This window comes from Arachis hypogaea, chromosome 5 (assembly GCF_003086295.3).
Source record: "Arachis hypogaea cultivar Tifrunner chromosome 5, arahy.Tifrunner.gnm2.J5K5, whole genome shotgun sequence".
NCBI lineage: Eukaryota > Viridiplantae > Streptophyta > Magnoliopsida > Fabales > Fabaceae > Arachis > Arachis hypogaea.
This window is the reverse complement of record NC_092040.1, coordinates 113,528,704-113,545,122: the sequence shown is the minus strand read 5'-3', so window position 1 is coordinate 113,545,122 and position 16,419 is coordinate 113,528,704. Positions and strand designations below refer to the sequence as shown.

General features: G+C 32.4%; 1 protein-coding gene across 50 annotated transcripts; it reads left to right on the top strand.

Moving 5' to 3' along the window:
- The first annotated feature begins 324 nt into the window (after nucleotides 1-324).
- Nucleotides 325-12,449, top strand: LOC112802903 (putative F-box protein At5g55150). 50 transcript variants are annotated; one of them, XM_025846302.3, is made up of 15 exons: nucleotides 325-800; nucleotides 946-1,037; nucleotides 3,818-5,132; nucleotides 5,385-5,561; nucleotides 5,668-5,720; nucleotides 5,805-6,045; nucleotides 6,387-6,494; nucleotides 7,042-7,127; nucleotides 7,369-7,423; nucleotides 8,236-8,336; nucleotides 9,185-9,262; nucleotides 9,620-9,703; nucleotides 10,178-10,317; nucleotides 11,495-11,572; nucleotides 12,176-12,449. In XM_025846302.3, exon 3 carries the CDS (start codon nucleotides 3,892-3,894, stop codon nucleotides 5,104-5,106), a length of 1,215 nt encoding a protein of 404 aa, XP_025702087.1. In that variant the 5' UTR covers nucleotides 325-800; nucleotides 946-1,037; nucleotides 3,818-3,891; the 3' UTR covers nucleotides 5,107-5,132; nucleotides 5,385-5,561; nucleotides 5,668-5,720; nucleotides 5,805-6,045; nucleotides 6,387-6,494; nucleotides 7,042-7,127; nucleotides 7,369-7,423; nucleotides 8,236-8,336; nucleotides 9,185-9,262; nucleotides 9,620-9,703; nucleotides 10,178-10,317; nucleotides 11,495-11,572; nucleotides 12,176-12,449. The 50 variants fall into 50 exon arrangements, with proteins under 50 accessions (XP_025702087.1, XP_072092528.1, XP_072092517.1 ...); XM_072236427.1 differs by lacking the exon at nucleotides 8,236-8,336 and having other exon boundaries at nucleotides 7,046-7,127; XM_072236416.1 differs by lacking the exon at nucleotides 8,236-8,336.
- The last annotated feature ends 3,970 nt before the right edge of the window (nucleotides 12,450-16,419 follow it).

The window sequence follows — 16,419 nt, the reverse complement described above, 5'->3', positions numbered from 1 at the left end:
TTTGAATATATATCTGTTTCTTTTTTCAAACCCTATATAAGAGGGAAGAAGTAATTGAGATTTTTTTTTCATTTGATTTGTGTAATGTTCTGAAAATAAGATCGGACTGGCCGATTCGACCGGATTAATCGGTCATTTGACTGGTCCAGTTGACGTCTAAAACCGTGCTGCAAAACACCGGTCAAAAAATCAATCGAATTGGTGGTTAACTGGTGAACCAGTTGAACCGGCCAGATTTTTAAAATTCTATAATCAACATTAAAACGGCGCCGTTTTAGTCCCAACAGAAAAAAAAACCCAATGTTCAGCCCAAAATGAGAACACCCTAAACCCTAACCCTTCAATCTTCCACAAAACGCACAAAGCCTCAAATTGACCAACCCTAACCCTATCAGAGCAAAATCATCAAAGCTTTTCAGCCACCATCAGTCCCCACCATTCTCGGCGGTGACAACCAGTGATTGCCATCCTTGCTTCTCGAAGGTATTCTTTCCTCCTTGCGTCGTCAAGCCCAAGGGTACCGTCAAGTCCGGACCTATCCTCCTCGTCGTCGCCAGAAGTTCGTCAAGCCCAGATCTGTCATCGTCGTCGTCGAGCCCGAGGGTGCCACCGTTGCCGCCGAACGTTTCTGTTACTCGACGTCGCGAATGTCTACTCAGCCCTGTTCTCCTCGCCGTCGCAAACGTGCCTGTTCTCCTCACCGTCGTTCCAGTGCCTCCAGAAGCTTCCTTCCTCCAACAAGAAGTTCACCTACGACTGCGACAACAACACCTTCAACTTCCTCGTCAATAATTGCTCCAGTTGGTTCCTCTCTTTTTCTCTCTAGATCTGTTTTTCTCTGATTCAATTTTGTGTATATATTTATGCATTTTTGCTTAGATGATTGTTAGGGTGAAATTCTCATTGTGTTTGAGTGATTTGAAATGCTGCATTGTCGTTTTTCAGCTTACTGTGTTGTTGCTGATGAATTTGTTGGAAGGCAGGTTCCTATTGCGTTTCTGGAGCTGAATGTTAAAATAGAAGTTGGTCAATTATTGGTAAATCTCTTTTTTTTAGGATTTTCATGGGGCAGGGGATGGTTTGTTTTGCACATCTTGAAAAAAATATTGCTGCTGAGATTGGTTCATAGCTAATTTTAATTAGTAATTTGACATTAATTGAGCGAATTTTGTCTAATTAAGTAATTATTGACATTGTTGGTGACTGTTAAATGTTGATTGAATGTGGATAACTGGATATAGTATTTTATGCCATGATTTTTTTTGTTCTAAATTTTGATGTTTGAATTTGATTATAGAATTTTAATGATGAGATGTGATATAGTTTAGTTAGTGGGTTGGTTATGAAAATTTAAATCTTATTATTATATGAACGATTGAATTTAAATTTTAAAAGATTTAATGTTCTGAAAACCGTTTTGAACCGGCCAGTCGAACCGGGGACCGATGTAAAAAGCGAATCGGTTATGTACCAAAACCGGAAAATTCAGAAATAGCTGTTGGATAGTCGAACCGGTCGGTTGAATCGAACCGGAACCCGGCCGGTTTTCTGAAATTTGCTTAAAATTTAAAACGGCGCCATTGGTTAGAGGAACCCTAACCCTTAACCAAAACGGAAAACGCAGCACCCTCTTGGCCTCTCCTCTCTCACGGTCTGACTCGGCCACTCTCCTCTCTCACGGTCTGACTCAGCCACTCTCCTCCTTCCTATCATCGAGCTCCTCCCTCACTCCCTCACTTCCCTCTCTCTGGCCTCTGAACGAACACACTGAAGAACGCAGAGAAGAGAACTCAAACGCAGCTTGGAGGAAGCACCGAAGCAGCCCCTTCTGGTCGCCGTTCTTCAACGTCCAGCCACCGCCGCCGTCCGCATTGCTACAGCTTTGGCTTAACGTCACCGTTGTTCGCCGTGCATCCGCCTCCTTTTTGGTCAAGCTTCTGCCTCTGTTTTTTGGCCGAGCCTTGTTCTGCTCTTTTTGGCCAACCCTTGTTCTGCCCTTGTTCGAGTTGCTTAGCCTTCTGTTCAGCCTCTGTTCCGCCGCCTTTCAGCCACCGTTCTGCCGTTGTTCAGCCATCTCCGTCGCGTCTTAAAGCTCCTCCCTCTCCCTGTACTGTTTGAATTTCAGGACTGCTCCATCCTAGGGTATTTTTTTCCTTCTTCTTGTTCTTTCTTGTATTAATTATTCAGTTATTGTTTTATTTGATTGTTGTTTTCATGATTAGTATGTTCTTCTAGTTCTTATTTTGTTGGTTTGCTGTAGTTTAAATTTTTAATTGTTCTTGTTATTTTGATTTTCAGTTTTAATTGATCTTATTAACTTGTTAATTTGATAAATTATTGCTTTGGTGTTGTTCTTGACCTTTTGATTGTTATATTGTGTTTTGTTGTTGATTTAATAAATTGTTCATTGATTGGAAGATGAAAACCTCCCATGATAAACCTACTCCTGCCATGTTAAACCTGTCACGTTAAACCTACTCAATTCATTTCATTCTTGGCATTCATAAAAGCTTTTCATTTCATTGCAAGCGTGGTGGTACATCTTGATGAAGCTATAATGATGTAAGCATAGATAAATCACAAGCTTGATATCTAACACACTTTATTCCACAAACAGAAAATTCACGACAAAAAAAGAAAGAAAGAAAGAAAGAAAACACATGAAGCTTTGCATGGCCTCTGATCTCCTCTGGTTGTTTTGTTAGGCATATCCACAAACAAGTCTCGCAAGCCACAAGGGTTTAGATAAGTGAGGGATTAATTTATATATAGAGGTATTAGAAAGAAGCTTGATTTGGAGGCAATTAATTAATAATGACGAGCCATGATGTATTACATGATGATAATAATGATGGTGGTGGGGTTTGCTTACAATACAGGGAATGAAGAGTAGTAAGATCAAAGGGGTTGGTTGATGAGTCTAGTACTAATAATAAACGGTTTTGAGAGGGACCTCAGAGATAATAGATACTTTCATCTCTTGTTTTCTTTTCTCACAAGTTATATGTTGTTGCTGGTAGAGTAGGAGTAGTCATATTTACACAATAAAAATTAAATCTAATTGTATATTTATAGAAGATATTGATGCTAATTTAGATTAAAGTGGTGGTGGTGGTGGTAGTAGTAGTATATGTTATGCTACACCACTTAATTTTTATGGTCCAAGTAGTTGATGATATCAACGAAACAACACTGCAGCAAGTTATGGCGGATTTTGATGATTGATGACAAACTTGAATGTTGGCATTTTATGTTTGGTTGGTTGTTTTTGTTATTTGATTTTTGAGTTTGTATTTGAATGAGATTATAACATTCTAGTTTATGTATTATTTTTAATTTGGATGATATTTTAAAGTTTATATTAGATTATAATTATGTTTTAGTGTGTTTATTTATTATTTTATTATAAAACGGTTTTTCGGTCAACCACAGTCAAACCAGTTGAACATATGAACCAGTGAACCAGTAACTAGAGCGATTTGATGACCGATTCGGTTTTCAGAACCTTGGATTTATATTATATTTTTAATAATTTTATTTTATATTTAACGAAACCGGTTCGACCACGGTTGGACCATTGAACCAGTTACTCGACCGGTTTGATGACTGGTTCGGTTCTCGCAACCTTGGATTTGTGTTTAATAATGCTGAATTGGATGCAATTATACATTGGATGTTACTGTTATTATAGATTGTATAGCTTTTTTTTAGAAGAAATTTTTATTCCTTTCGATTCAAAAAATTGATGATTTAAATTGTTTTCTATACTGTTGTTTGTTCCCTGAATTTGTGGATTCTGCATGCACGCGTTGCACAGGCTTTTTGTTCGTCTCTTCTGAGATTTGAGATTAAATAGCGAACCTGTACCTTGACATACCCTAAATCTGAAACATGGGTGAGACTGATCGATGGTCAGACATCCATCCAGATATGTTGAACGAAATTACAAAGCGGTTCTATTCCTACGACGACCACATCCCACTTCGACTGGTTTGCAAGGAATGGAACCTCAAACTTGGAAGCAACGAAATTCCGTGGTTGCTGTTACCTGAAGAAACTTTCAAGTCTAGTTTTGATCAAGAGGAGGAGGAGATCTACAGTCTGATGCATTTACCTGTTGCCGATGAAGACATACTTGAGACCAAGGTTCTTGAAGGGAAGGGAGTCTACCATGCCATGCTGCCAGGTATGCAGATGCTAGACATCCTCATCCGTGGTTCCTGTTATGGATGGTTGATCACCCTAACAAGATCCGAAGGTAAGATGCAAATGTTAAATCCATTTACAAATATGCATTTCGATCTTCCTCCACTGTCAACTTTTCCCAATATAATCGAGTATAATCCTGGAAACGATGAATATACTTGTTGGGATTCTTTGGGCAAAATCTCTAACCAAGACCGCGATAGTTTGCACAAGCTCCAAGTTTGGAAGGTTGTCATAAATTCACCACCTAACAATGATAACAAAGATTTTATGGCGGTGGCTATATATGGACCGCTCCAAAGATTAGCCTTTTACAAACCTAACAACAAGAGATGGTCAGACTTCACAAGAAACATATACTTCGAAGATGTCATATTTTTCAAAGAGAAGATATATGCAGACTATGATGGCCAGCTATACGAATTTGATACAAACACAGAATCAGGGACTATGGGGGGAATCTATGCCGCACCTCCGATTGGGTTTACCAGATGCGCTTCTAAGCTGAAGTATCTGATTGGATGTGACAATGGAAACATACTGATGTTGGTAAGGAAATTTGATACATTGAGGGGCACAGAAAAGGAACTCGAGACAAAGAAATTTGATATCTATGAATTGAGAAAAGGTTCCAAAACATGGTCAAGATTACATAGTTTAGGGAATTTCATAGTTTTGATCAGACTCAATTCCAGTGTCCAGATGTTACCTACCAATTTTCTAGGCAAAGGAAATCAAATTTACTACACGGATGACTTAATAGACCTGAAATTAACAGACCATGCTTCCACACGTGACATTGGCATCTTCGACTTGAAGAATAGAAGTTTCCGAAGAATATTACAGGATGTCAAGTTTTTCTGTCCTCCTGTTTGGTGTTATCCCAATCAACATCTCTAGATTTTTCGTTGTCTCTCTTCTCTGATGTAGGTACTCTTGTTATTCAGTTTTTCGGAATTAATGTTGTTCAGTAGTTTCTTTTATTTGATTAATAAGTGGTTAAAATAGTTTTGTGTTTATGTATTTTTACTTGTGAAGTGTTAAAATATGTGATGTGATGTATAAATGTTATCTATTAATATATAATGGTTAACTAGCCAAACAGTAAAACCACACACTATTTAGCACTGTTAGATGGTTTCTGACAAACCTTTTCTTTCTTTTGTTTCGCTCCTCAGCAGAAAGCCAAAACCTTCTTACCTGGTGGAAGGTTATCGGAGAAGATCTTTGTCCAATGGGTTGGAGTTAATTTGGCAGCAATCCCAAAACCACCATTTAGGGGAAGAAAACGGAAATGCTAGCTTCTGATTGGATGATTAGGGTAAACAATGGATTGAGAACTCATTGTCCCTCAGGTAATGAAGCAGAACTCTCTTCTGCAGCAATTTGAGCGCAATCTTTTCCTTTCAAATTAGGATTTGAACACCAAATTTTGAGCGCAATTTTTTCATTTGAAATCAGAGTTCAAAATGACATCCTCAAGCGCCTCTACCACACAGAAGATGCTCCTCAAGGTCTTTTCACTCGTAATTTTTGTTTCAGTTTAGCTTTTGAGGGATTTATTATTAGCATTATTAATATTCTTTTTGTGGGTTCAGATATGATGGAGATGAGGGCAGAAATCGTGGCGATGCTGAATTCGCTGTCGCTGCACCGCTGGCGGCTTTCGTTCATAACCCGTCGGATGTGCAGGAGTTGAAGGCTAACAAGGAAGAATTGCGAGTAAAAAAGTTAAAGGACAAAGAGGAAGTAGAGGACTTAACTCAGGAAATGGCTGAGCTACGGTATCGAACTCTCATCCCTAGATCTCAAGCTTCATCTCTCCAACTCAAGTAATCGGTACACTCCTATTTTATCGATACCTCATCCTTCATTTCTCTCTATTTTTTATAAATTTGGTTCCAATTCTGCTTTTTATGATGTTGGGTACCCTCAAAGTTGGCAACTTTTTTACCTTTTTGCATTTTGCTCATTAACTGTCTGTGACGAGCAATTCCTTGTGAGTGTGTGATCATTCATCCTTTACTAAATTCATTAAAGAAGATGAACTTCGTGTTGCTGCTGAAACCTGAGAGGTTATTTTGTCGAGAAGTACTTTTCTTGTGGTGGTGTTGTGTATTCATTCTGTCACCTTTGCTTATCATTTAGCTGCAATTTAATGATGCTTGCTTTATGATCAGTTGGCAGGAATGGACCTTTGGTTGATGGATGGAAGTGGTCGAGGCCTAATGGAGGGCATGCAGGACTAACATCAGCATTGAAGACATAAAACATTTAAACAAAACAAGGTATACTCAACAAAACTACATTTTATTTTTTAAAAAATATGTTTTCTCAAAACACCTTCCCTTTTGGGTGTTAATCATAGGCCAAAATGGATCGAGTTGAATTTGTCATTTTTCTGTGAATGATATGGATTGAGTTCTACTAATGTTTGGAGCAAAATTTATGTAAAATTGATGATTATGTCCAAGAACTAATAGGATTGATTGCTACCTTTTAAATTGATGATTATGTTATCATAATTTTTTTTCCTCAGCTAATAATTAAAATTAAGAAGTGTTTTCTCTTTGCCCCCAAATTTTAAAACAGGGAGAGAAGAAGTATGATATAAATGGTGTGAATTTGGATGGAAAATATAGAGATTGGCAAAACAAATTGCATTCTGATTTGCACATTCTTAGGTCGGTCTGTTAGGATAAACTTTGATATTTTTCCTTGCACTTTTTTTCTTTGCCTCTTTACCCTTTGGTGAATCGTTTGAAAGTTTGTGTATTTGAATGAGTTATAGGAGAAGCTAATATTTTTGTTTAATCCTATCATTTGTTTTGAAAGAAAGGGATTTCAATGCTGAGCAATCTGCAAGGGCGATTGATGCATACTGTATGCTTAGCAAGCCTTTGTCTAGAGCAATTTACATGGTAAGCATAGTCACCTGTGAATATTCCAAAATTCTTAATGGTTTATTACATCTGTAGAAGTTTTTGTAGAATCTGAAGCTCTTGAAAGTTCAATGATAATATATTTGTGATGAGGAACTTTGTTTTACCTCAAGAACAATTAAATTAAACTTGCCATTGTTAGGAGTTCCTTGGATCATTTATTGTTAAATGTTTTTTCTGTCGTGTTGCTAAAAAATGTTGTATCATATTTTTGCTCCAGATGAAGCTTGATGGAGCAGGAACAAAATATTTCAGATCTAGAATTATTAGCTGAGGTGATTGAAAATTTGCGAAATTTGTTTTTTAATTAATCTATGTTGTGTAAAGAAAATTTAAAATGGCTTAAAAATTCCATCATTTTTTATGCATCTATCTGACTTGAGTTTCGTAAAATTTGATGTTTAACTTTATAATTAATTCACTTTATTTAAAGATTTCTTGATCTTACGAAAAATGTCTGCAGATTTGCAGAATTGTATATGACATAGTTCAAGTGGTTAAAGTAGATAATTCTTTCATAGAACTTTTATTATTTTGACTACTAATTATACTGTTGTTATCTTCTTTTGTGGAATTATTTGCTGAAGATTGGTAATGAGTTGTTTGATTACACTTAATGATGACCAGTTAATTTTTTTTGTTTTATTGAGTAATAATTTTTTCTTTTTTTTTTTAACTGTAATAAATGTTTGATATCTAAATTTTAAAGCAAATGTCACTGTCCCTTATATTTTACCCGGTGTTTTGCAGATTTTTCATGTTTGGTGGACAGAGTAATAGAAAAGAATGGGGTTGCTTTAGTTTCACCCGGTGATAAATTAGGTTACTATATTGAGTGATTAGATATAAGTGTAGTGGTGTCTATATGTTTTTCTGTGTATATATGTATTTGCATGTGTTTTATCCCTCTTTTTTTTTTTTTTTTTCTCTTTTAAAGGAAATGCAAGTGTGTTTGTTTGAGTAACAGTTACTTACTACACATGATTCTTTGAGGCAAAGTTTAGCCATTTCCCTCCATCATATATATATATATAATTTTAAATCATTTTATTGTGTTGTAATGACTCTAATTCTTTTTATCATTTAGGATATATATGTGTGCATTCTTGAGATTTTTATTCCTTAAAGAGATAAGATACTCTAAGGAGTACTTGGGTACTTTAAGGAGTACTTGACTATTCTAAAGAGGTAAGATATTTAACATTCATGAGAAATATTTCACTCATTTTTTTGTTTTGACAACTTTTAAACATTCTTAATTTTCGTTGTAACACTTTTTCTTTGTGAGAGAATAATTAAATTAATTGCATCCAAAATTTTTATTAGTTCTTCTCACAATAGTATAGTATTTTTTCTTTCTTTTTTTTTCTTAGTGTTTTATTTTTGTTTTTCTTTAGTATATAAAGTGGATGAACATGATAAGCTATGTTGTTATATGATGTTTGTTTTATGCATAAAAGAAATTTTATATCCAACTCTGTGCTACATAAGATAAGTGAGGTGAAATTGAGTTTAAAAGAGCAGAATCTGTTATTTGCAAAAGGTTCCACATACTTATATTGATAAAAGTGACTTTCTTTATCCTAATTTACTCACAATCTGAAGGTAAAGGTTAAAAGAGTTTGCAACTGGATGGTTGCTTTCATTTAAACCCTGATGGAAATAGCTTCCATAAGTATCATAGAATTCCTAATTCTAATAATTCATTTGATAATTTTTATTTTCATTTCTTCAATTATAAGAGCAGAAGAAAGATTTAGTCTTTTCCATTTGAAAATAACTATTACATGACTATAATTCAAGTAATAAATTGCTGACTAATATTAGAGCAGGGGATGCCTTTATCTTGACCGTAGCAGTTAGTTGTTCACTAGAGCCTTTTTTTTTTCTTCGTCATATTGGTTTATAGCTTTATTGGATCAGTAATTGAAATTGGCCAAACTTATAATGTATATTACTATATGTTTTTTTAATATAATCTGAATTCACTAATTTAGTCAGCGTTTGGTTGAGTTTAGTTGCTGCTTCAATTGCAGGTCTTCTTGCGGAGGGAGAAAACATTCGGCCAAGGCAGAAGAAGAAGGGGCAGTACTGCAGTAGTTAGAAATTGGCCGGTGAGTCAAAGTTTAGGCCATATTTTTATTTTCATTTCTTCAATTACAAAAGGATTAAAAAAGATTTAGCCTTTTCTATTTCAAAATAACTATTGCATGACTATAATTCAAGTGATAGATTACTGACTAATATAAGAGCAAGCCAGCAGGGAAACCTTTTTCTTGACCGTAGCACTTAGTTGAACATGGAGTCCTTTTTTTCTTCTTTTTTATATTGGTTTATAGCTTTATTGGATCAGTAATTGAAATTAGCCAGAACTTATAGTTAATGTATATTTCCATCTTTTTTAATATAATCAGAATTCACTAATTTAGATTAGCGTTTAGTTTTGAGTTCAGCTGCTTCTTCAATTGCAGGTCTTCTTGCGGAAGGGGAAACGGATCGGTCAAGGCGGAAGAAGAAGGGGAGGCAGTTGGAAGTTGGCTGGTGACTCTTCAAAGGTTAGTCTAAATTAGAATCTCCAATACATGATTATTTTGCGCACCTCTGATTTCAAATTCCAAAACTTTCCCACACCCAACCATTGAGGATTGTATTCTTCTCTCTTTCCTTCTTCAATCAAATTATCTATTTCATGTCTAAATCTTTGTGATTGTTTCAGTGACTAAAAGAGAATCAGAAGCAAAAGAAGAAGAAATAGTCTTGCAGGAAGGAAAAATTATTATTGCACTTATTATTGAATGATATTTTTTAAGTTTGGAAGTGCCATATTTGTGATTTTCAATTCAGTTGACAAGTTACATTGCATTTATTATGTTATTGTGGTTGCTCACCTTGAAACACTTATCAAGTATGTTATTTTATCCATAGACCTTTTTTTGTAAAATCAATCTTCCATTTTTTTTTTTGGGATTTTTTTAAAAGATCAACTCATAAATGATTTTCATTAATTATTTATCTTTTGTGTCAAATAGATACATTCCAATCAAAGAGATTCTAATTTAATATGATGGTCTCAAGAGGGAAGATGACACAGTTCTCTTTTGAAGATGATACTGTTTCAGAATCCACACTCCCTCTGCATCAACTCCAACTTGAGATTTCTGCATTGGAGGTACCTACTACTACTATTACACTTACTAAATTGAGACATTGGGAAATTAATCTATTACATGAAATTTTTTAATTAGTTTCCAGTGGTTTTGAAGGTGTGTTTTATGCAAAAAGAATTTAAAATGACTTATAAGAACTCATTCATTTGTTGTGCATCTATTTAACTTTTGAGTTCTTTTAATAGTCTAAGTTGTCAAAGAAAATTGTTCTATAGTAGCGGTTTTTTTATAGTGACTACTAATTTTATTATTGTTCTCATTTTCTTTTGTCGGATTGTTTCCTTCAAAGTCAAAGCTCCATGCCTCCTTGCATTCTTTCTTTTTTCAGGGGATGACTGCAAGATTAAGCCTACATATAAAGACGTAAATGTAGTAGTGTTTCTAGAGTTTGTTTAAGGATTTGGTGGACAAATTTGAAAATATTAAAACTCAGCTCATTTAAAAGGGCCGTTTTCTTGCTATGTTTTCGAATCAAATATATCATTGATTTTTTCATGGGATCGAATCTATTTTCGCTTTTCAGAAATTTAGTTGTACACGTATAATTTTTTTTAACAAATTTATGTAAATTGACGGCTTACAATGCAAACCACGAACCCTTTGAATATGTATGAGTTTTATAAGTGATAAGGATGATTATAATTAGAAAATATGAAAATGAAGATTACATTCAATTTTAATATTCTTTCTTACAAGAAATAAGAACTCTTTTTCTCTATGTTACTAATGTGAAAATTCTTATTATTTTACATGATTAATAGTTGTATTAAACAATATTTACTCGATTAATTTCATTAGTAGGGTTTTGATTGAGAAGGAAATCTGCAAGCTATTTGTGGTGGTGATTGTTATGGTAATTTGTTCTCAACTTTTGGTGTTAATAACTAGCCTTTGGTTTTGGATTTAGCAATATAATTGTAGTGGAAGTAAGTCTATCACTTTTAAGTAGTAGGAGAAATGGAAAAATCATGATGTTTTGCTTTTTTTAAAATTACTTGTTGCCCCTGAGTTTGTCATTTTATTTTAAGTTTAGGACTAGGTGTAGCAAATCATGAGAAACTATGCAGTTTATTATTTATAGTTCTTTAGAAAGCTATATCATTTGAGATCATGTAATGACTTTAAAAGCTTTGACTCCAATAATATTATGTTTCTGATTCCAAGTTGTTCAACTTGCAGTTAAGTGAGTTTGTAATGAATTTTTTTGACAATTTTAGAACAATGAGGATTACACACACAAAAATATAGAGCAAAGAGGTTAGTTATGTACAATTTTATATCTAAATTTCATGCTTTTTACCGTTTTTATCGTATAGAATTTGTCAAATTCTTACTTTTTTTTATTTTGACTAGAAATTGTTTTCTTAAATTTTGAATGATTTCCTTTATTACTAGCTTAGGTGATTGAATATTTATCTAATTTGCTTTTAATTAATCTAAATTATGAATAGATACTTTGTGCAGAAGAGATCTGTTATTATGAATAAATTGTTTATAAGCTGGCTACAAGGGACTCTTATAACGTAAGCAATGAGATTAAGTAACAATTTAGATCTTCAAAATAGTTCTACATTCAAATGGGTTTCTGTTTTTTGTTATTCTTTTCATTGTTATGTATTTATGTTGGACAACAATTTCCCTTCAAATACTATTTAATATACTGTTATGGATTTATGATTCAGAATAGAGTATATTTGCTGTTTTTAAACTTATAAAAGTAATACATGGTTGAGGACAACTAGACACAAGCATAAAGTGGCGACTTTGACTTTTTGTAACTATTATAAATGTAACCCATCATGTATGTACAAACTAAAAGCACTAGATTCTTTTTATAAATTCATCTTCAATTAATTTCAGGTAAGCAACAAGCCATATAGCTTTTGGCGACTTTGACTTTTTGTAGCTACGATGAATATAACCCATCATGTATGTACAAATTAAAAGCACTAGATTCTTTTTATAAATTAATCTTCAATTAATTTCAGGTAAGCAACAAGCCATATAACTTTTGTTGAGATGCTGATAAATCATGTTAACTGTGAAGGCTATTGTTTCTTTTAGTTGTGAATTTCACATATGATGATGCAAACACCATCGAATATTTATTGAGTAAAGCATCGTTTGTCTCTAATATTTGGGGTATAGTCTTATTTGTGTTTCTAATATTTAAATTGTTTTATTTGTATTACTAACGTTTATAAAAGTGATTTAATGTTATTCTATCGTCAATTATACATCATGAGTTTTAATTGGAATTTTGAAAATCTCTTCTTAAAGTTAGAATACAAATGTTTTGGATAGAACTGATAATTCACCCTGAATAATAGCTCATTAAAAGTATTCCTAATTTTTAAAAGTTACAAGTATAAGCACATGAGCTTTTGATTTATCAAACACGAAACGAGGTTCTTATGTTTTTGAAAAGTGCATCTCTTCAAAAAGTTTTACCAAACTAAGTCTAAGTTTGTTCAAAATTATATCTTCAAAAATTTCACAAATATAAAATCAAATTATTAAAATAAGTATTATGTTGTATTATCATGTTCAAATTCTTTTTAGGAAAAATAGACAAAAGTACATTTGAATTTTCACACGGTAGATAGATGTATTCCTGAATTTTTTAACGAGTCATTTGCACACATGAATATAAAATTCTGTTGTCAATTCTACCCTTCCGTGACCTGAGTATTGAGGTGACACGGTGGAAAATAGAAATATTCATTATGAAATTTGTTGAAATAAATATAAGAAAAATGAATAATGAAATTAATGTTCATCCTCTTCCTTTTCTAATCTCTTCGAACCGTATGAACCCTAACACAGGAAATGATAACAATTTTTTAAACTCCAATCAGAAATGTGCAGGTCCAAATGAGAACACCAAAGCCAAAAAACTCCTTTGTCCAAAGCAACTAATATTGAGTTGCAGCCATTGTTCTAGTTCTACTTGCTGATTTTCTTCCACCGCTTTCGATCAAGCTTGTTTAGATACTCCCATGCTCCAGTATTCATCCGTTGCAGTCTTAACATTGCAGCATCAAATTCTTGAGTTGTGGTGGCTCGACTACACTTCCACAATGCCCCTTTGAGTTGTTTGTCCTTCCATCTTTTTGTGAAATTATTTTAAATATGCATATCACAGAAGCGATGAGGCATAACTTGTTGCATAGTCGGAATTAGACCCTGTTCAATTAATATGTGTAAATGCATACCTTTTGTTGGTCACTAATGAAATTTCAACCATGAACCTTGTAGTTGTCCAAGTCATTGTGTAAATGCTCCAAAAACTATTTCCAGTTATTTCTAGTTTCTGAATCCACCACGGCATAAGCAATTGGGAATATGTGTAAATGCATACCTTTTGTTGGTCACTGATGAAGTTTCAACTATGAACCTTGTAGTTGTCCAAGTCATTGTGTAAATGCTTCAAAAATCATTTCCAGTTATCTCTAGTTTCTGAATCCACCACTGCATAAGCAATTGGAAAAATTTGGTTGTTGGCATCTTGACCTATTGCAGTGAGTAGAAGTTCTTCATAGAAGTCCTTTAAGAATGTGCCATCAAGGCCAAAGAAAGGTCTACACCCTGTGTTAGGGTTCATATGGTTCAAAGAAATTAGAGAAGGAAGAAGATGAACAGTGATTTCATTATTCCCTTTTCTTGTATTTATTTCAACAAATTTCATAATGAATATTTCTATTTTTCACAGTGTCACCTCAAATTGGCCACATCATACAATACCGTGCCACCTGGCCTCCACTACCGCCGAAAAATTTACTCAGGCCACAGAATGGTAGAATTGACAACGGAATTTTATATTCATGTGTACAAATGACTCATTAAAAAATTCAGGAGTACATATGTTTACCGTGTGAAAATCCAAGTGTACTTTTATTTATTTTTCCTTCTTCTTATGATAACAAATAGATCTAGACAAGATATTGTTAATGTATCAATTAATTCTTTTTATATATGGCATGAATATAAGTTATTAACTTTAACTCATAATATGAGATTAAGGTCTTCAATAGAAAATAAAAGTGACAGAGAATGAAAAAAAATTGTATAATGGATCCTTGATTTAGGCGATAGAAAGTTTGCACATAAAATAGAAAGTTTGCACATTCAAAAAATGAATACAATGCGGTGCTTATACTACCTGAACTCTTTGTTATAAATTTTGATTATTCAAATCATGTAATCATTGAAATAAGCATGTTTAATTAATACATGATTTAGAATTATTAGTTACATTATTGTGATCATATTTTTAAGTTCAATAAAGGTATATAACAAACATATCATTATCAAATTTTTGTGTTTTTTTTTTTATATTTTTGTTATTAATTTCACAAACACAATCACCTACCTATGCATATGCGCGGACCTCTTACTAGTTATTATTTAATGATTTATTGATGAGAACCATTCAAATAATGATACTTACGACGTCTTTTTTAAATATGTATTTTAGTATTTTTTAAATAAATTATATTTTTTAAATTTGATAAAAATTTTAAAAATATTTTTAAATTTTATTTTGTTTTAATTTTATCCTGAAAGTTTTTTATTTGCATCAAATATATTTTTTATGGTTAATTTTTAAAAAAATTTAAGACTAATTCAACAATAATTTTACAAGAATAACTATCAACACAAGAAAACTAAAGATAGTTATCATGCACTATTCTTAAATTAGTCTTAAATTTTTTAAAAATTTAGCTGTCAGAAGGTATATTTGATACAAATAAAAAAATTAGAAATAAAATTAAAATAAAATAAAATTTAAAATTATTTAAAAAACTTTTAATAAATTTTAAAAATAAAAAATATATTTTACACATTTAATGCTAGTTTGGTATTAAAGAATAATGTTGCGTGATACTAATATAATGAATTTTTTAAACATTTAAAACAATATAAATGCCAATTTTTTTTTTTTTGGACCAGCCAAAATTGTGTGTTTTAAGTATTCAAAATTTCAATTATTGCTAAATATTGCTGTGATTTAGTTTCAAAGCTGAGGGTGAATAAGAAAGGTCAACAATGTATAGAATTAGTGCATTGCATTGCAACATGGATGATAGGATCACATACTGGTCTATATACATGAATGAACATATTTATTAATTAATAAATTCATGTTATAGTCTTATATAAATATAGTAGTATATAATGACTATTAAGTAGTGGAAGACTGGAAGTGGTGGAGATTTAGGTTTGAGTCTAGTTAGCAATCATAGTTTGGCTGGCTGCTTCTCTATGAAGTGGTTGTAATCACAGGTTTTAGAAATTTTGATTATTAACCATAATTGGTTGTATTCCATTATATGGTATTCTAGCTTATCACAATTTAAGTTCTATTATTATTATTATTATTATTATTATATAAAATAGATTTCTATATGTGGTACCGAAACAAAAACTGAATTATGAGTTTATAAATTTGAGTTTTATTAACTAATTGTGGTGGAGTGCATGCAATTTTTTGAAGGAAATGATAATTGATAAAGCATTAGGTACAATAGATACGAGTTTACAAATTTCTTTTTGTAGTGGAGTTTGACAAGTCTATATATAATCATCAGAAGAAAAATATGTGGTATCTAAGTATATATTATCACTTAGATTTCTATATATTATCACTTAGCTTCTTTTCCTTTCTTTTTCTTGTTAGGAGAAAAATATGGTATCTAAGTATTGTTCATTTATTCATTTCGTATTTTCGTTTAACATCAAAGTTAATTTAATTATTCTGTATGCTCGAGTAGGTCCTGGTAGAGTTTTAATTTTCTCGGATACTATTTTTGTTAGGACACAACCTTAATTTCTGGTGAATATATATTAAAAAAAGACATAACATACATTCAATTAGGTTTTGATGAAATTTCATTTCAATCCCTTATCTCAATTATCAAATAAGAGGATATAGTTTATCAAAGCCATTCCTTAAAATTTTCTTTTGTTATAAAAAAAAAAGGAAAAATCACTTTGAACGTGTATTATTAGAGAAACTTATTATAGACGATTAATGAAATAAACAGGCATAAAAAAGTTTTTCAATAATATACAAAATTAACAACAAAGTTTCCACAGCTATT

Excerpts from the sequence above, each read along its gene's own strand:
- LOC112802903 (XM_072236427.1), top strand. The coding sequence starts at position 3,892 with ATGGGTGAGACTGATCGATGGTCAGACATCCATCCAGATATGTTGAAC.